Raw genomic sequence first — 19,061 nt, 5'->3', positions numbered from 1 at the left:
ATGAACACTCATTGTTCATAGCTCAACACTCATTGTTCATAGCATTGAAAGTGTTCATAGCTACTACCAACTATGAACAATCATCGTTTCATATACCTAACTATGAACAATCATTGTTCATAGTCGAATTGTGGTATGAACAAAGAATATTCATAGCTCATGACTATGAACATTGATTGTTAAGTAAAGTAACGCATAAAGATACGTAAAACATACCGGAAAGTGGAATTGTTCATAGTTCGGGTAGCTATGAATAATGAGATGTTCATAGTCCCTTTCTCCCCACGCATTACAATCAAGAATTGGTTTCTTAATCTCATTCTCGTAATTAGTACTAATCGTGCAAGTCCTCATCATACGAGGACGAACCGCCAGGTATATTCACAATAATTTTAGATCTTCCCGACCTCCTAGGAGTTATGTCATATAATTTTAGATACTCATCGATAGATATGACACTATATATGTCATACTTTCGAATGTTATGTCACTTTTATAATATATGTCAATTAGAGTTTTATACGCTCGGTACCAACAATCACAGATAGATATGACATTATATATGTCTTACTCGAATGTTATCTCACTTTTTTTATACGACTGATAATATTATCTCATATATGACACTATATATGTCATATTAGCACTAGAATCTCTATATATATCATATTCGAATGTTATGTACTTTTTGTTACTTTTTGGTTGGATTAACTTGTTGACCCGAATAGTAGTTTATGTGACTTTTTGTTGCATTGACTTGTTCACCCGGGTTTGTTCGGTTCTACCCGCAAAATGTGGCTAGAAAACGCGCGCACCATTAGTTTCAGTACATCTCGCGCACGGTAGATTTAGCGATTTAAAAAATAAGAAGATAAACTGAAGTAAAACTAAAATAAAAAACCATGGACGCCTACGGGTCGTCATGGCTGGAACTATAGTGCTATTGCCATTCAAGATGACTGCAGGCCTGCAGTACCTAATATGATATGTGCATATCCATGTTTTTGAAGTCTCAACAACGGTGTCTCGTGCCATATATTATCATTGTACGAGGGCTCCATTAATTATGTAGTGATTGATCAGTGTGTGTGATTGTGTTCCATTCATCTCGACTGTCTTTTGCTCTGTTCAATATCCATTCCTGGTTCCGCTCTGAACTCGGGACTGATGGTGGAGAATACCTTTAGTCTGAGAAGATGAAGATGTAACCAGAATTACACATCAATCTGATTTTCTTGATTCCATGTTGGATTTGAAACGGTATCATTTGGTTCGGTATCCCCCTTTCAATACCAAGGCAGAACTCTATTACTAAAATCTTGTTACCAGTAGAATCAGTGTAAGTTTCTCTCGGAGGTTTTGGTAATCTGCTTCAAGTTTCTTTCGGGTCAAATTTCCCTCTGGTTAAATTTTGATGTTCTGGCTTCTGAATGTTTGTATATGTTATTAGGGTGCTCCTAGTTCAGCTGTGCAGAACCTCATTTTTATAAGAAATGATAACTTTTTACTGCTTGGCTGGACGTGATATATCAACTTAAAAAGAAAAACAATCTTCCACCTAACAATCTTCCCTTGCTTTAAACGTCAGTGCTGCATCTACCCTTGCTTTAAACGAAAATGCCTTCCACCTAACAATCTTCCCCACTTGCTTCACACTCCTCTGGTCCATTTTTGTTCTTATGATTCCACCAAAGAGAATAGCAGAATTTCCAATTTCTCATCGAAATCCAACTTCAATATTTCATCATATCCACCTATTAATCTTCCTTTGACAAACATTATAGGAGGCTCTACATCCTTCCCCCAAACAATGTTACCCATTCCTCCCTATAACTGTAATACACAGAAATGTCTCGTGTAAAAAACATAATTCTTTTCATTCGTAGACGTTCAACAATATTTCTAGAATTTTGAACGGCTTCCTGACTTCCTCTTGTACATGTGTAAAGGACAACATCATTCTTGCCTCTAGGTGGGCACCTTCTTTCGAAGGACTCTAGTAACAGTTTTGATCTACTCGCCGCTTTTGAAGAATCAGAAATCTTATAATGTTCTTTCTTTCTATGTTCTGGAGTGTTATTACCCAAACCAATTTTAATGATCTCTCTTTTCGGATCAACTAGATCGCTCTTAGAAGAAGATGGTCTCAAAGTTGAATCCTCTTCTCCCGAGATAGGGCATTTCTCAGACAACCTGAAAAAAAAAGGACCTTTACTAACATATATTGAAAAAGGATAGTAGGGTAATGCAGACCCGCCTAACCTTAATAAAAATCTGGTATATATAAACCAGTTATTACAGTTGTTAATTGATAGTAATTTTTATGTAAATAAGTTGTGTTTACTGTAAGTGTCATGGAATTCAATTAGCATTAAAATACAAAAGAAGTTGTCTAACTAAATCTTTTCAAGACTGATGCTCAACAGTATCAAGTATCAATGCTCAATTTCTGAAAGAGAGATTTTACAGCTAGTGATGTTACCGTTTATCAGAAGTGGGTGGTCCACAACTTTCCGTGGAACCACCTGTCATGTTGCTTGCACTTGAAGACTCACTACAAAGATAATTCGGATTAGGAGGTTGTGGAAGGTGTATGTTCCCTTCAAGAATCTGCACCACACGGCTCATGGTAGGTCTGTCATCTAGCTTCTGTTGAGTGCACCATAACGCGACCGTAGATAAAGTCTTTGCTTTTTCAATATTCTTGTCCTCAATGCCACACTCCTCAAAAATTTTGTGCAATTGTTTCTTAGCAAACTTTTCCCAAACGTGACCAGGAAACCAATTTTGGCCTTCGACATTCCTCCTCCTCCCCAAAACTTCAAACAGTAGCATGCCAAAGCTATAAACATCACTTTTGGAAGTTACTGGCATTCCCATCCACATTTCTGGGGCAGCATAAATTCTAGTTCCTCTAAATCCAAGGACAGATCTATGACTTGAATCCCAATGAAAAATCTTAGCTAATCCAAAGTCACCAACCTTAGGGATAAGATTAGAATCAAGGAGCACATTACCAGCTTTTACGTCGTAGTGAACTATTAGATCATGGCAACTCTCGTGCAGATACGAGAGGCCTTTTGCTGTCTCAGTTGCAATATCATACAGCTTCTCCCACGGTAAATTAAGGTGGTTCTTATATAAAATCTTATCGAAAGATCCATTCTCTAAGTATTCGTAGACAAGTGCTTTCATGTTGGCCTCAAAGCAATACCCAAAGAGTTTAACTAAGTTTCGATGGGAAGTACTACTCATTGTTGTCACTTCAGCTATGAATGTGTCTTTCATGGCATCCATCTTGATATCGTTGTTCCGTTTTTTAACTGCTACTAACATACCGCCAGGTAATTTACCTTTAAAGACGTCTCCGTACCCACCAGAGCCTAGTGGAATAGTGAAATCCTCGGTAAAGCTCGTGAGATCCTGATGTGAATATGGATGTATTTTGTGTCTTACCAGTTCACCTAATGATGATTCAATTGGATTGCCATCGACCTCCTTCTCCATGAGCCAAATCTAAGTAGAAAAAAAAATGAATAGAAAGCAAACAAAAGATGGAAACGTTTCATTCTAAGAATTTAAAGATTATAAAATATAATAAAGCAACTCAGCAAATGAAAAAGAAAAAGTCAATTGTATTTGAATAACAGATAAATGAAAACTTTGAATACTTATGAGTTATTTCACCTGGTCAAGTCTCTGTTGCGGGTGTGTTTAATTTATAAATTGTGCTTCTGAGGGTTGAGATTAGGCAAGAGAAACTGAAGAGGCAAATGACGAGTTTGTTAATCTTATTATTTATTTTTCGACTTTGTAAGACCCCTCTAGCAGTGATTTTTTGCTCCCACCAATATTCCCTCCAACTCCAAGCCCAATCAAGAAAGAACGACTGTGAACTATATTGGAGATCAGAATAAGTTTGTGGACAATCAACTGTTTGCTGTCCACAAGACCTCCGTTTCTGATTGGTGGAGTGGCTGCCAAAAACAATGTGTTACTGCTTAAACTGACCGAAAATGGATTTAACCACAAATTCAGACTCTATTGGAGATCCAGCCAGCAACATATTTCCTTAAATTTGCACTTCTCATTTTACTGTTACTCTGTTATAATAGAATATGGTATTTGTTACTGACAGACCTCAATTTGTGTTGTGCTGACTCCAAAAAAAAAAACGATTATTACAAGTGTGTTATTAGTCTCAAAAAATCTATAAAAAAACAATTATTATAAGTATGTCATTGGTCACAAAAAAAAATTGGATTCGAAAACCCCAAACTTAAATTCCTTTAAATTTAGGTCGTTTTGGACTAAGTCCCAAAATGTTAGAATAGAATATTGGTTTGGGAATTTAGTCCAAAGTTATTGCCTACAAAAATTTAGCTTTTTATATTTTTCAAAGTCGAAATCCCAAACGACATGGCCAAACGATGTGGCCATGTTGTTGGGGATTTTTAGCCACATTGTTTTGGACTCAGTCCAAACGGTATGCCCATGTCGTTTGGGATTTGGACTTCGAAAAATATAAAATTCTATTTTTTGGACTTTTGACCGGTGTAGGCATATCGTTTAGACTAAGTCCCAAACGACTTGGACCTAGCCGGGTCGTTTAAGTTTGGGGTTTTCGAATCTAACTTTTTTTGGAGCAATGGCATACTTGTAATAATTGTTTTTTTTTAGATTTTTTGAAACCAATGGCACACTTATAATAATTGTTTTTTTTAGAGTCTGCCCAAAACAAATTGGGGTCCGGCAGTAATAGGACCCTAGAATATTGGTCACCAATTTCTTCGTTAGTTATTTTATGGCCTATTTAGCTTTTCGGTCATTATTTACAGACCCCATTTTGTCTTGGGCAAACCCCAGCTCAATTGGGGGTCTGGATTTATGTTAGGCACAATCTTAGTCACACAAACCATGTGAAGTGCCTACCGCTCCCGCTCTAAAACCTCGCTCTCGCGGTTTAAGTGCCAATCCCTCATAAAACCCCACTCTGAGATTTTTAAAACCGCGCTCTCCGAAATCTCAACGAAAATCGCCTCTTTCCTTCAACAAAAAAAATTGAGAACTACATTAGAACTTATTTTAGGTCTATCTACAAGAAGTTTCAGTTGAAAGGAGTAGCATTTGAGTCGAGATGATAAAAAAATCAAGCTTGACATGTGTGTGTGTTCGGTTTACATGACTTTCGCTTTGTGTTCTTGGCAAACAAAGAGAGGAAGGAGAGAAGAGAGTGGAGTTGGATATTCTATATTAAAAAAAATAATAAAGAACTAAAGATAATGAGTTGGTAGTAATTTGGACTAAGAAATTTCATATGTTTATTTTCTTTTTCTATTTTTGTAACTATATTTCTTTTCATTTTGAATATCTAAGCTTTACTTTGTTTGAATAATTTTTTTTACTACTTTGTTTTACAAATATGTGTATTATTTATATATTATATACGCCGCTCTCAAGGCGCTTTGAAACACATAGTTTCTCAAGTTAGGTGCTCTTACGCTCTCACTCCCGCTCAGCGTTCTGGTGACTAAGGGCACAACATTGAGTCTTGGGCAGACCCATCACCAAAGCCCGCACAAACATAAACCAAAATAACCAGTTAAATAATAAGCAAATTGTCGCACCAAACAAGCTAAACAGAAAATGTCTTGACTCCTTACGACTTGCATATCTTATCTTATACAAGGTTAAGCAACAAGCTAGGCTAATTGGATTAATGTAACAAGTACATGGCGGGAGTCGAATTTTAGCCCGGATTGTTGTGCTAAGAAATGTGTGCTGCTACGAAATGGAATTGAACAATGGTGGGGTTGCAAACCAGACTTTCTAAATAGGACTAGCATTTTGGAGCCTAAAATTTACTTTACGTACAAAAATTGTGAAATATAATTATCTACCATAAAATTTCACCATTTTGCATATGATGCAAAATGCAAAACGGACTTTCACAATTTCACCATAAAATTGTGACATATATAAAGAAGATATAAAGGCCGAACTATAGACTTATCCCACTAGAATGATGCAAAAATGAGAGCTCAATTCAATTAAAAGCTCAACTGAAATATAGAATCACCTCAATAGACTGATGCGTAGATGAAAGTTCGATTAAAAAAAAAAAACTCAAATATTTGACCCAAATCAACATTAATACCATGAGAATATAAACGATAGTAGAGGTAGACATAGATTATTTTAAGTAAACAATTGCATTTAAATTTCTGTGTATGCTTAATGTATCCAACACATATCTTTTATCTTATTTGGTTACATGGTGTTGATGGGAAGAAATCAACTTTTCTTATTATTATCTGCCAAAACGTCTCGCGTGATTAGAGATGGAAAATAGGCAGTGGAAGAGTTGGAAATTGGTAGTGGGGTCTGTCGGTCCAAATTTAGTACGTAATGGGAAGTTTCCAATTCAATTAATAATAAAGCCCCTAAACCTCCTAAACAAAACAAATCCATAAAGCCCTACAGTTTTGCCGACTTTATAAGGAAGAAAAAATTACATATTGAATGACATATATACTCCTCTTACATATAACAATCCACATATTAGATTTGGTTTGGGTGTTGTAATTAGCAAATATCAATGAGGACAAATTGGAAAAGAAAAAATCATTACCAGGGACATGGATTAATATATATATATATATATATATACAATTATGTTCAACATAATTTTATTTTATTTCTTTGCATATATAAAAGTATTACACATCTTACATATATAAATGATTCAAATCAAGCCCTTTTTCTTTTAAATTTCATTAAAAAAAATTAAAAATTAAGCCTTTTATCTTTTAAATTTCATTAAAATAATAATAAAAAAATGAGATAAATAAAATGGAGGAATTTGACGTGCAAAATGTGGCAACCTAATAGATGTACACGTGTACTATTTTTATTAGCCGTAACTTGTGTGTGTGTGTTTTGTTTTTAAACTTTGGGCCCATGTGTACTAAATTGTGCAACTGTGCAAATAAAAAGGGTTTGGCACAATGGGTAATTATGATAGTCAATTAGAATAGTTTGATAAAGACAAAAACAATAGTCCCGGTACGAAAGTTGTGAGTTTCTGAGTCTGATTTGTTGGGCTCACTCCAATAATAATTACTAACATATCAAATGACATATATGTCCCTATTAAACATAACAACTTACGTATTATATTTTGTCTGGTTGATATTAATAGATGGAAGAGCAACGGGGACAAATTAGGAAATGAAAAAAATCCAGACGCGGGGAGTTTTCTTTATAGGTGAAAGAAAGAAATGAAGCGGATACCAGATTTCGGACCATTGAAAGGGTAAATGGGTAATTTAAAACATTCCCAAAACTATAAAATTCAACCTCTTTTATAAAACAAAAAGACACGGTACAAAAGTTTAACCTCTGAGTCTGATTTGAATTGATGAATTGAAACCTATAATTAAAACATATCTTTAGGTAGGGATTTTGTTTCTATTTTGCAATATTCTTTCCTGATTTTGTTTATTTTCGTATTGTTCTATTTTTTTTTTTTAGTCACAGAACAGTGCCTTTATCATTCAAGACTTTTTAACCCAATTTCCTGCCTCAAACGGAAAGGTATGGTCTTCTAATCTGTTGCCCCATTTTCTTATACCAAGTTTTAAGTTATTTTTTCCCCCAACCAACTGTTTCGATACTTTCCCAAAGAAAAAGTTTGTATTCGGCAACATCTCTTTTTCATCTTGAAAATTCCTCTCCACATGGAAGAGGTTAGATTATTATTTTTTTAATTTACTTTTAGTTTGGTTTCCAATTTGTTTTTTACAAGAGTAACGATGCTTTCTTTGAGACATCAACTTTCTTTATCTGCTCTTCATCGATTGGGTATGTTTATTGTCTGCTCTTCATATTCTTCATCTTTCGGCCTCGTTTAGTTGTCACTCATTTAATTGTCGGGTTTGAAGTTATACCTTTCTTCCATTATTAAGAGTCCTTTTAATAAATTGCTTTAAAAAAATTACAGACTTTTCTCTTAATAATAAAAGCAAGTGCATTATTTGAATTCGGAGAAACACCCTGACTGTTTGAAATTTCGTATTTATTTTGTCTGTTAAAGTCAAGTGAGTATTTCTTATAATGAAGAAAAATAGAATATCAAGATCCTGTACTTCTAGGGATTTGTAAGTGATTTTTTTTCTTTGGTTATGTTGTCTATACAGAATTTGTTTTGTTAGGATAAGGTTCCTGTTTTTCAAAATTATGGTAAACTTCAATTCTGTAGTTCTTTTATTTGCCTCGACCAAGTTGTTGCTTTCGTGTTGAGGGAAACTATTGTGAATTGAATTTTGGGTTTTAAAGTCTTAATAATTTACTCGGTCCTTGATTTTTAATGGTTTTTTTGCCTCTACTAAGTATTGGTACCACATCGAATGGTCGGTTCTACCAATTATATTTATTTTAAAGAATTACTACATTTTTTACGTTGATATTTGTAGCTCATTCAAATGTGTAACCGAGTCACATATTGCTTGCTTTTATTAGTTTCTACCATCTAATGTCTATGGTCTAGCTACATTTGTAAACCTCCTTTAATCAATGCTTATTTATGTTGGTTCATATAATCTACCTTTCTGACGTCGCAGTTCGGTCAAATACCAGTAAATCATGGTTAATGGAATCACCCCTATGCAACTGTAATGGAAGAGGTGTGTTCGGTGAATTTCTTTTTGTACTCTTCCTAATTTCAATTTATAAGATTTATTTATGCATAGGCTATAAATTTTGTATATGCTTACAAGATTTATATAGTCTTTGTTGCAAAAATTTAATCCCTCCCCCAACCCTACCCACGCGGTTTAATCTTTTTCTAATTATGACATCCGCTCAATGCTTTAACAAGTGATTGCACTCTTAGTTGAATATTTTATTTAATTTTTATCAAACTATTGACATCTCCAGTGATTTTAAAAATATAGACGTTTTTTAGAACAACTTTCTTTAAGGTGAGATTCTTTTTTGTATTTGTTGTTCGGATTTGATTGTTAGCAATGTAGTGCATAGAGTTCATCTTTTTAAGCTTTAGGTGATTTTGTTTACTCGGTCCTTGGTTTTTAATGGTTTTTTTGCCTCTACTAAGTATTGGTACCACATCGAATGGTCGGTTCTACCAATTATATTTGTTTTAAAGAATTACTATATTTTTCACGTTGATATTTGTAGCTCATTCAGATGTGTAACCGAGTCACATATTGCTTGCTTTTACTAGTTTCTACCATCTAATGTCTGTGGTCTAGCTACATTTGTAAATCTCCTTTAATCAAATGCTTATTTATGTTGGTTCATATAATCTACCTTTCTGAGGTTGTAGTTCGGTCAAATACCAGTAAATCATGGTTAATGGAATCACCCCTATGCAACTGTAATGGAAGAGGTGTGTTCGGTGAATTTTTTTTCGTACTCTTCCTAATTTCAATTTTCAAGATTTATTTATGCATAGGCTATAAATTTTGTATATGCTTACAAGATTTATATAGTCTTTGTTGCAAAAATTTAATCCCTCCCCCAACCCTACCCACGTGGTTTAATTTTTTCCTAATTATGACATCCGCTCAATGCTTTAACAAGTGATTGCACTCTTAGTTGAATATTTTATTTAATTTTTATCAAACTATTGACATCTCCAGTGATTTTAAAAAATATAGAAGTTTCTGAGAACAACTTTCTTTAAGGTGAGATTCATTATTTTATGCATTTTCTACTTTTTTTGTGTTTGTTGTTCGGATTTGATTGTTAGCAATGTAGTGCTTAGAGTTCATCTTTTTAAGCTTTAAGTGATTTTGTTTTGATTTGAAAGCAAGTAATGACGAAAAATTGGTGGAACGGTTGTTACTGTTGTCTTGGGAACTCTATAGTTGGACAAGAAAATATGTTACATTATTAACTGTTTGGTTCAACATTAATTACAAAAACTATAGCAATTAAATAATGTTGAATCTTCTCATTCTATATGTAGTCAGAAAAGTTCAGTGTTTTATCACAATTTCAAATTTATGTACGGATCGTTGAGGTTGAACTCCGTTTTGAAGTAGGATGGATTGAGATTTTTCTGTTAGAAATTTGGTAAACAAACAACTAACACTAACATTAACATGGGAAGACACACAATGAGAGAAGGTTAAGTCCGATATGCATGCTGAGCTTGGAGAACAAGATAAAAAAAGTGGCGAATGAGAGGATTGGATGGTTGTGATGAGAGATGTATAAAAATGACAAGTTATCTATTGAGAGGAGAGTAAGAAAAAAAAAAAAATACACCCTATTAATGTAGTGAAAGGTTTAAAAAAGAGTTTATGAGGAAAGTTTTTCCTTTGGAAAAGATCACAATCTCATAGGAGTCATTTCCCTATCGCATTCAGCACCTACTGCCCATGAATATATTTGCTCTTATTTCTTTCTATCAAATGTTTGTACGTAGCTATGTTTTCATGATCTACAATATTATCTTATTTTTCTCTGAAGCAAAGTCAATAGTTGCGTGGAATGTGACATATCACTTTGAAGCGTGCACATTTTACATCTCGGGGTGGGAGAAAATTATTTCAAAGTATCTTAGGTAGTAGTGTGATCTGCATGGTGGTGTAGAAGCTTTTGTCAGTCATTCTTATTGTAAGCATTCCAATGTGAACGTGGTTGAATTTTTGTGTAGGGAATATTGGGATTGTTGCAATGTTTCATGTTCCCAGGAGATCAACCTTTTCTAGGATATAAAAGGAGTCGGCAATATAATTTGAGTGTGTATTTGATCCTCACCCAGTTGTTGCTTAAAGTTGTTCATTGCCATGCAACTACGACATTCACTCATTTCTCAGATAGGTTCACTTTCTACTTTTTCTCAATTTCTACACCCGGTAGTTGATTTTGCATATTTGCATATCCTTGTTATTTTTTAATTCACAGTAACCTCAATATTTAAATTAGGAGCCATGGATGATCTATTGTCATTTCTAAGACAATTGTACATCCCACCTAACATTTAGTGGGTGATATATTTAGTGGGTTACTATGGGTGGGTCTAGAAGAAAAATTCAATGTTTTGTTGGCGGAGCCAAAGTGATGGGAATCTGATAAACGATATAAACATTACTACAGGTGATCGAAGTATGGATGGGTGGCTGTGAAAGTTTTGAAAGAAGAGGCCAATGCTAACTCCGAATCTATTGAAATGTTACTAAGTGAAGTGGCAAGAGAGAAACCGAGGCGATTTTCACATGGGGTAAATGTGGTTTTACAGGTGCCTACTTATCATGATCTTGAAGCGGAATGGTGTACTGGCTTTGGTAGTTTCTCTGATTGGCATATACAATATTCTTTACCGACAGAAATTTGATATCCCAATGCGATGTGAAAATCCATCGCCGTTGTTCCAAAGTGGAATTAAATATTTCTCGTTGTTGCAAAGGACTCTTACCTGTTATCTAAGTACTGGCAATAAATATTTCTCATTTGGTTACTATGGAACTGTCTGCAGAGGTCAGTTTCCTAATGGCATGCAAGTAGCAGCCGTCAAACTCTTAAAAAACGCACACACATGCCAAGTACACCTTTTCATCTTTGTATTACAGGAAGAACTCTTCTGATTTCTACTGACTTTTGTGTTACCCATGTATTCATTAGATGGATGCTGGCATTCATAATTATGCTGCTGTTACAAATGAGCTTTTATTTAGAGTAAGATAATGAATGAACTGCTTACTTGCCATCTGTTGGATTTTGGTTCTCTAAACATATGTTCATCCTGACTCAAAAGTTGGTATATGATCTCATGACCAGGATCCTGCTAGGCTGAAGCTGATGGAATAATTGTAGGATGGGGACTACAAAGATTGCTGGACTATGTAAAACTAAATTACAAAAATCCTGCAGCTATAATCCATGAGAATGGTAATACCATTAAACTTCCCCCACAACTTCTGAACCTTGAATTTTTTTGCTTCAGCTTAATAACACTAATACACTATGTGGATCGAGATTGAGTTTTCAGATGTTGCACCATTTAATATTGTAGGACTTCCAATGACTAGCGATGACTCATCTAATCCAGCAGCCCACAATGACACTGCAAGAATTAAATTTTTACAGATGTATATCAAAAATTTGCTTCCAGACTTGGATGCATGGAACTTATATCTAGGTAATATTTTCTTTTGTGGCTTAGCAGATCTCACTGTTGTTTTTTTTTTTTTTTTTTTTTGTGTCAACTTGTGCAGAGTTTAAAGTTGCAGTTTGTGGTGCTAATTTGATTTGGCTTTGTGCAGTGAACTGGGGATACAACACTCAGAAAGAAAGAGAAGAAGCAGCAAGCATTCCTAGGATATGGCTGCTAGAACTCTCCGACTTTAGTACCAAGTTGAAATAGTCGTATTCTTGATCCAGTAAATTGTATGTTAGCCCAAAATATGAATTTTGTGCAATAACAAATTTATTTCAGTTCTCAATTTATATTGACAACTGCGTTGCAGAGGTTGTACTGAGACTTTTTCTCCTATCAGTCTGTCCTGTGAAACTCTTGGAATTAATTCTCTGGAGAAGTATATCACATACAAGTATACAAACATGTTGTGCAGGTACATTTGAGTCAACTTGGTTGGTCATGGTCTTGAGCTTCAGCACTAGCAAGACTACACCTTAATCCATTTATGCTGGCGGAATGGGTCATTTTTCTTTATCGGGCGTATTGATGCCAATTGATGTTAAATGGCTTCAACTTTCTGATTATGAATTGTCGGAAATTTGCCAGTCAAAACTCAACAGATAAAATATTTAGTCAAGAAAAATAGAAAATACAAGATGAAAGATAAGATAATATGTCTTACAGGTGTGTGAAATTTCGATATTCTAAAATCATTTAATTTCCTTGATTAGTCTCAGTTATCTGAGTTCTTACGAAACAGATAGCAAAGTTGACAATTAGACGCACTACATGAATCCAGAAAAAGAGGGTTCTGTTGCTACTGCAAATCATGTGTTGCATATTTTGAGCAGCAAATTTTCTCACTTAAAGTAACCAAATTAACAATTGGAATGAACAATTTATGAATTATGATACTCTACTATAAATAAATCTAAGGACTTGGCTACCTCACCTTCCAAGTATTAAGTACTAATGAAAATGAATCTGAACTTGATATTGTATTTGTGCCTCTTAGTTTTACTGAGCACCTGGCTCTGTTCTGCTTATAGACCTCTTAAGGATATCAAGGAATCAGAAAAACCCACAACTGAAAAATCGGAAAGCGTTGACATTGGTTTTGGGCTTGGTGGAAATGGACTAGGTTTTGACATTGGTACTGGTGATGGATCTGGGTTTGGCATTAGTATTTCTTTAGTTTCTGTTTTATGGATGTTAGAGAGCTTGGAAGCATGGACAATACTGAAGCATTATCCACTATCCAGTACTACCCTTTTCCGAAGCATAACAATTTGGTACCTTGGTAGACTGCTGAAAGTCTGAAACATGAAGTTATAAACACGTCTTAATTGTTAACTAATCAAACCAAACCAAATTTTGGTGCATATGTGTTTAGGCATTGCTATAGTAAATTCCCAGAAATCCTTATAGGCTTATAGCTTAGCATATTTATTCGGTAAACTGTTGAGTTATTACCATTTTATACAAAGAGTGCAAGTAAAATAAAATTTCTCTCATAAATCTATTCAGTCAATAAAAAACATGTACCAAAGACATAATCCAGGACCTTCACGCTCTAATTTCTCAATTTTTATTGCAGGAATGGATCGAACCTCAAGGGATACTTTGTGTGGTCCTTTCTTGATGTTTTTAAAGTAACGGGTGGTTACACTTCTCATTTCGGTCTTTATGGAGTTGACTTCCGTGACAAGGAAAGAAGGAGGTACCCGAGGCAGTAAGTTGAATGGTATTATACTTTTCTAGCAAAAACTGGAAGGAAGACTGAAAGCTCTGCTTATTTGTATAGTGAGTAAAAGGAAAGTCAGTAGCTTATCCCCAGTTTCTAGGTGTGCCATGCCCATGTTCTACCCTCGGGCCTTCTTTTGATATTCATATAGTTTTGTGTTCTCTACAAACTCGAGCTTTTATAGTAATCGGTGGTTTTGACACAGTTCGACAGTGTTCCATGTTTGTAAGCTTAAGTCCGTGTTTAGGATTCTGTTTTCTCTTCAACATATATAAGAGAATGTTGTAAGTGATTCCTCTTTACTACAGTATTATTATTATTATGTTAATAATAGAGGCATTGGCAAATTGAGGTTCCATAGAAGCCTATGTAATTGGCTGTCAAAGATAGGAAAGGTCGTTAGAGATGTTACCGAGGCATATAGCAGGCCACCGTATTTTTCTCAAACCATTCCAGATGGTGCAGCAGAGGCTTGCTGGTTGGGGTGTTCGATGATCGTTGCTGCTGCTCTGATAACATTCTTTGTTTCATCTACTTTGCTGCTCTAATTGGCATCTAATAGATTAGGAATTAGGAATTAAACTCTATACAAGACTATATTGTTGTCATCATTGTTGATGTATGATACTGGGACTTCATGAATACATGAATACACTTGACTTTGTTCATTCACATGAATACATATAGAGATGACTTTAATCAAATCGTTTACGCATGTTGGTAATTTAAGTGTTGACGCTCATTTTCTTCATAGAACTGCGAGCTACCATCGTTGAGTCATTTCTCTATGTCTTCAACATTCTTTTAACACTTGACACTCATTTTCTAAAATATTCTCGATTTTTTGGGGTTGAATCTTCCAACAAATTTTGCTAAATTTTCACATAGTTAGCGTTGAATTTCGTTACCGCTTACCTCAATGATTCGACTTTTTCATTTTGATTTCCTTTCTTGAATTCGACTTTGACTCAAGTTAAAATCACAAACGCACTTATTGTAGAATTGTTTTTAGCCATGGTTTTCTGTTCACGTGTTCATTTTCTCGACCCACTCTGTACATGCAGGCATCTCAAATATCATCAAAAAGTCGATTACTTCAGGAAATTAGTGTTACGCCATATGTACCAATTTGATCTTCCAATAGATATTACTTTCTATACTCAAAATTTGATCTTCATCCAATTTACTGTCCCTTTGGTGGTCAGTTTAATAATAAAAAACTCTTATTTCTACAAAAGTCCCTTCTTTCTACATTCATATTGGTATTATCCATAGCTTATTGATGAACCACAACTGCTCCATCCTCAAATGTTGTTGAGAAACTGCTTAAGGCAGTGGTAGTTGAAGAAGACAATGGGTTAGAATGCTGAAAGAGTGAGCTCCATAAAAAAAAAGAGGGGGGTAGGAGGTACAGAAGTAGAGGATGCGCCATTTTGTAAGGAAAGAGAGAAGGATCTTCTTTTCAAGAGGGTTGTTACTTCCCGAAAAGGTATGAAAAAAGAGGGAAAAAGTTAAGCCAGTTGTAAGCTAACTTTCTTCATTGAAATTTGTGACAAAATTTAAATAGTGTACTCTCTGTTAGCAATTTGTAATGCGGTAAAAACTCGATACGGAAAATATTCGAATAAAATTTGAGGTTCGATAAGAATTTGTTTTTTGAATTCGGATTAATAAAAACGGAAACAGCAAAAGTTCGGGTTCGTAAGTAATTTGAGTATAATGCGAAACTAAAAATAAAAAATTACGAGAAAATTTGACAACATACTCAGCAAATTTATAGTGAAAATAAATTCACGAATAATTTGCAAATTAATGATTTCTTGCCAAATTAATAGGGAAGCAGATGGATGTGGCAGAGCATAAGCTTAATAGGAAAGAAGTGGAGAGAGGCTCCCGGAACTGGAGGCTTCTAGGTAGACAAAGGAGAAAATTTTAAAGTTGTGAGATTGGTAGAGATGAAAAAGAAAAACAGGGTCGAAAACATCAAGCTTAATGCCTCAAAAGAAGCCAGTCACACAAGTTTTAAAGCTGGTGGAAAAGGATATGATCCATTCCCCAAAAGATGCCCCAATTTTCTTTCCTAACACGTGCAACGCACGTGCCCATTTACTAGCTACTCAACTATTTTGTTCAGAACTTTATTTTCACTGCCCAATCTCAAGTTTTTTTAAAAAATGCTTCCTTGTAACAACACAAAGCGAGACTTTATTTCGCGCACCAAATTTTTATTCCTAGCAATTGGTAGATAAACGGGCATAATGACAGGGTTACAATCAACTACTCTAAACAAACAGGTAAAGGTCAGGTAATCACCTAGCTAATCAACTGAGAAGAAGAGATGTCGATCCGAAACCAGAAGAAGAGTAATCGTATGGGCCACCACATCAAGCCATTGCTGGGAATAGGGATGAATTCTGATCCAAACATTTGAATTGTTTACCAAAATCTATTGAGGGGGGCTTTTTTTTTTTTTCCTGTTTATGTTTTTCGTGGCCCTCAGTTGAAGCGAGGGAAAAATCTCCCATGCTAAACATCTGCTGAAATTAGTCGACATCTCCAATGCGAAGCTCCTCCTGGAGCTAAAACGGGATGTTCTACGCCTAACCAAGTGCCGCCACTATCTGACCAATATGGATCAAAACGCTGCGGGGACGTGTAACCACCCGTTACTTAAAAAACATCGAGAAAGGACCACACAAAGTATCCCCCGAGGTTCGATCCATTACTGCAATAAAAATTTAGAAATTAGAGCGTGTAGGTCCTGGAATATGTCTTTGGTACATGTGTTTTATTGGCTGATTAGATTAAACTTTTTGTATAAAATGGTAATAACTCAACAGTTTATGCAATAAATATGCTAATCTATAAGCCTATAAGGATTCCTGGGAATTTACTATAGCAATGCCTAAGCACATGTGCACCAAAATTTGGTTTGGTTTGCTTAGTGAACATTTGGATTCTGGATCCTTGAAGTGAGTAATAGCAGTTGTCGTCTGATCCTTTCAAAACTGAAAGTGAATCAGTTTAGATAGCTCAAGTAATCCCGGAAATTGCAGGCCCTGCTACACATCCAAAGATAGCTCAAGTATTGTTAGAAAGGCAAAATCAAGATGCAGCTCTGATGGTGTTAAGGTGGTCTGACCTTGATGGACTATGTGCTTATGCAAATAGGAAAAACGGTTGAGCAGAATTGGTCTCTCTTCGTGAGGCTCTGACAGCAGTTCGGGTGAGAGTCAAATGTGGGCTCGAGCATGGCTGAAAATCACAAAACTGAGTTAAGAGTTACTCTAAACCTATAGAGGCCACATCAGTAGGTGGGAGACCATATACAACCAGCAAGCCACACCAACAGATAATTCAAGGGAAATGCCTTTAATGCTAAACATCAGCTGAAATCAGTCCACATCTCCAATGGGAAGCTCCCCCCTGAGCTAAAATGGATTTTTCTGCGCCAAACCAAGTGCCACCACTATCTGACTAATATGGATTAAAACGCTGCAGGGACATGGAGATAAATTTAAGTGACATCTATAGTAGTTTAAAACGCTGCGGGTACTTTCCTCAATCCGTATATGGATCTTTGCAGTGATAAATAGCAGTTGACGGCATATCCGTTCTAAACTGAAAGTTAATCAGAAATCAGTTGACATCTACAATGTGTAAGCTTCCGCTGTAGCTAAACTGGGCAGTTCTACAATGGACCAAGGGGCGGCACCATCTGATCAAACTGGAACAAAAAGCTTCGAGTACTTGGAGATCAACTTCAGTGACGTCCATATTTGATCCTTTTAAATTCTCACTTACATTCTATCATTATCGAATTTATAAAATTCTAGAGTTGGGACTCTCGAGCAGATTCCCTCCCTCGCAGTACTCATCCATCAAGTTCAGCCATCCAGCAGCATGGCAACTACCATACCTTTTTAAACAATGTGTTCCAGAGTCGTTCTTTGCTGTGAAATTTCTCTTAAATACCTCCTCTCTATCATTTCTTTTCACCGGATTTGTTTTGTTTATTTTGTAAAACCAGGTGGCTAAGGGGTTCCAACATCAAGTCGAAGGAGTGCGCCTAGGACGACTCCTCTTAATGTTGCCTTGGCATATGCGTGATGTGCTGCAGTGATTATAGATTTAACTGCAGCTGTTGAGGATGTATGCGTTGCATAGCCTTCAAAGTCTTTTGGTTTAACCTTCAATATCCCCAGTTTGGAGTCCTTTGCTGAAGGACCGATCCCCTGTGAGGTTGTAGTCACAATTGGAAGGAGTAAATTAGATCCATGAAGTTGCTTGCATGATCTTTCACGTTCTGACCATATAGTCGGGCAACTGGCATGGACACTAGAAATGCATGAGCACCGTGGCCAGTGGTTGTCATGAGCTCGCGACAAAACATCATATCACCATGAATTCTTTTGTCTGTAAAGCAGATGAGGAGCAACTTGTAAGTTTGTAAAGAAGGTTGCAGCCCCAAAAACAGCATACTCTGAAGCACTTCATAAGCAACAGGGAACCGGTGTGGCAGAAGGAATGCAATAAGAAGATAATTGCATGTTGGAACATTAGGGCATAGACCTGCGTCAAACATATCCTGAAACCATCTGAGAGCTTTACCAGCATTTCCAGCCTTTCCCCATAAATCTAACGGGAGAGCGTACACAGGTTCATCTGGAACCAAATTATTCAATTTCATATCTTTAAAAACAGCTTCTGCTTCAGTGAGATGACCACAATGGGCAAGGACTTCATCACACAGATGTATTTGTTTATGTCTATGTCTATGTCCTAAGGGCACTGGTATTATTGCCCTGTCATCGAAACTACTGCTCCCTGGATAAATGCTAGTGTCAAGTAATCCGATAATAACTTTTTTACAATATGAAGCCATAGGCCATAAACAAGAACTGTGTCAATAGATTTCCATATGACTAATGGTATGCGGCACGATAGATCACCTGGTAGTTTATGCATATCAGATAGCTGAGATTGTGTTAGCCTCAAACTAAATACATCCATAATATGGTTGTAGGAGTAGAGTAATGTTTCTTACTTGAGCGATGCCAATGTGTAGCGATGTTATGATTCATGTGTTAAGAGTGATAACATATTCATCACCATTAAAAGTTGAATAACAATGACGACAACAGCTAG

At 35.7% G+C, this 19,061-nt stretch overlaps 3 protein-coding genes across 19 annotated transcripts; 1 reads left to right on the top strand and 2 right to left on the bottom strand.

The window, feature by feature from the left end:
- Positions 1 to 1,038: 1,038 nt before the first annotated feature.
- LOC147479791 (PR5-like receptor kinase) lies at positions 1,039 to 4,125 on the bottom strand. The gene is made up of 3 exons (XM_086581172.1): positions 3,688 to 4,125; positions 2,483 to 3,516; positions 1,039 to 2,193 (listed from the first exon to the last, which is right to left on the bottom strand). The coding sequence occupies exons 2-3, from the start codon at positions 3,505 to 3,507 to the stop codon at positions 1,791 to 1,793; spliced, it is 1,428 nt and encodes a 475-aa protein (XP_086437298.1). The 5' UTR covers positions 3,508 to 3,516; positions 3,688 to 4,125; the 3' UTR covers positions 1,039 to 1,790.
- Positions 4,126 to 7,196: 3,071 nt separating this feature from the next.
- Positions 7,197 to 12,509, top strand: LOC147479790 (beta-glucosidase 26-like). 17 transcript variants are annotated; one of them, XM_086580005.1, is made up of 9 exons: positions 7,197 to 7,315; positions 7,534 to 7,596; positions 9,347 to 9,409; positions 10,685 to 10,851; positions 11,128 to 11,269; positions 11,653 to 11,706; positions 11,820 to 11,919; positions 12,020 to 12,169; positions 12,294 to 12,509. In XM_086580005.1, exons 5-9 carry the CDS (start codon positions 11,201 to 11,203, stop codon positions 12,392 to 12,394), a joined length of 474 nt encoding a protein of 157 aa, XP_086436131.1. In that variant the 5' UTR covers positions 7,197 to 7,315; positions 7,534 to 7,596; positions 9,347 to 9,409; positions 10,685 to 10,851; positions 11,128 to 11,200; the 3' UTR covers positions 12,395 to 12,509. The 17 variants fall into 17 exon arrangements, 14 of the variants coding, with proteins under 14 accessions (XP_086436131.1, XP_086436133.1, XP_086436135.1 ...); XM_086580007.1 differs by lacking the exon at positions 9,347 to 9,409 and adding an exon at positions 8,622 to 8,684; XM_086580016.1 differs by lacking the exons at positions 7,197 to 7,315; positions 9,347 to 9,409 and adding exons at positions 8,622 to 8,684; positions 11,358 to 11,508 and having other exon boundaries at positions 7,393 to 7,596.
- Positions 12,510 to 18,162: 5,653 nt separating this feature from the next.
- Positions 18,163 to 18,798, bottom strand: LOC147479789 (uncharacterized). The gene has a single exon (XM_086578499.1). The coding sequence runs from the start codon at positions 18,796 to 18,798 to the stop codon at positions 18,163 to 18,165; it is 636 nt and encodes a 211-aa protein (XP_086434625.1).
- Positions 18,799 to 19,061: the final 263 nt, after the last annotated feature.

Source organism: Coptis chinensis, chromosome 8, assembly GCF_015680905.1.
Source record: "Coptis chinensis isolate HL-2020 chromosome 8, ASM1568090v1, whole genome shotgun sequence".
Lineage (NCBI taxonomy): Eukaryota > Viridiplantae > Streptophyta > Magnoliopsida > Ranunculales > Ranunculaceae > Coptis > Coptis chinensis.
Note: the sequence above shows the minus strand (reverse complement) of the source record. Positions and strands in the feature narration are given on the sequence as shown.

Coding starts and splice junctions, on each gene's coding strand:
- LOC147479791 (XM_086581172.1), bottom strand. CDS start 3,507: ATGGAGAAGGAGGTCGATGGCAATCCAATTGAATCATCATTAGGTGAA. Junction 2,194..2,482: donor CCACCCACTTCTGATAAACG/GTAACATCACTA, acceptor TTTTTTTTTCAG/GTTGTCTGAGAAATGCCCTA.
- LOC147479790 (XM_086580005.1), top strand. CDS start 11,201: ATGTTACTAAGTGAAGTGGCAAGAGAGAAACCGAGGCGATTTTCACAT. Junction 11,920..12,019: donor AGCTATAATCCATGAGAATG/GTAATACCATTA, acceptor TTGAGTTTTCAG/ATGTTGCACCATTTAATATT. Junction 12,170..12,293: donor TGCATGGAACTTATATCTAG/GTAATATTTTCT, acceptor GGCTTTGTGCAG/TGAACTGGGGATACAACACT.
- LOC147479789 (XM_086578499.1), bottom strand. CDS start 18,798: ATGGCTTCATATTGTAAAAAAGTTATTATCGGATTACTTGACACTAGC.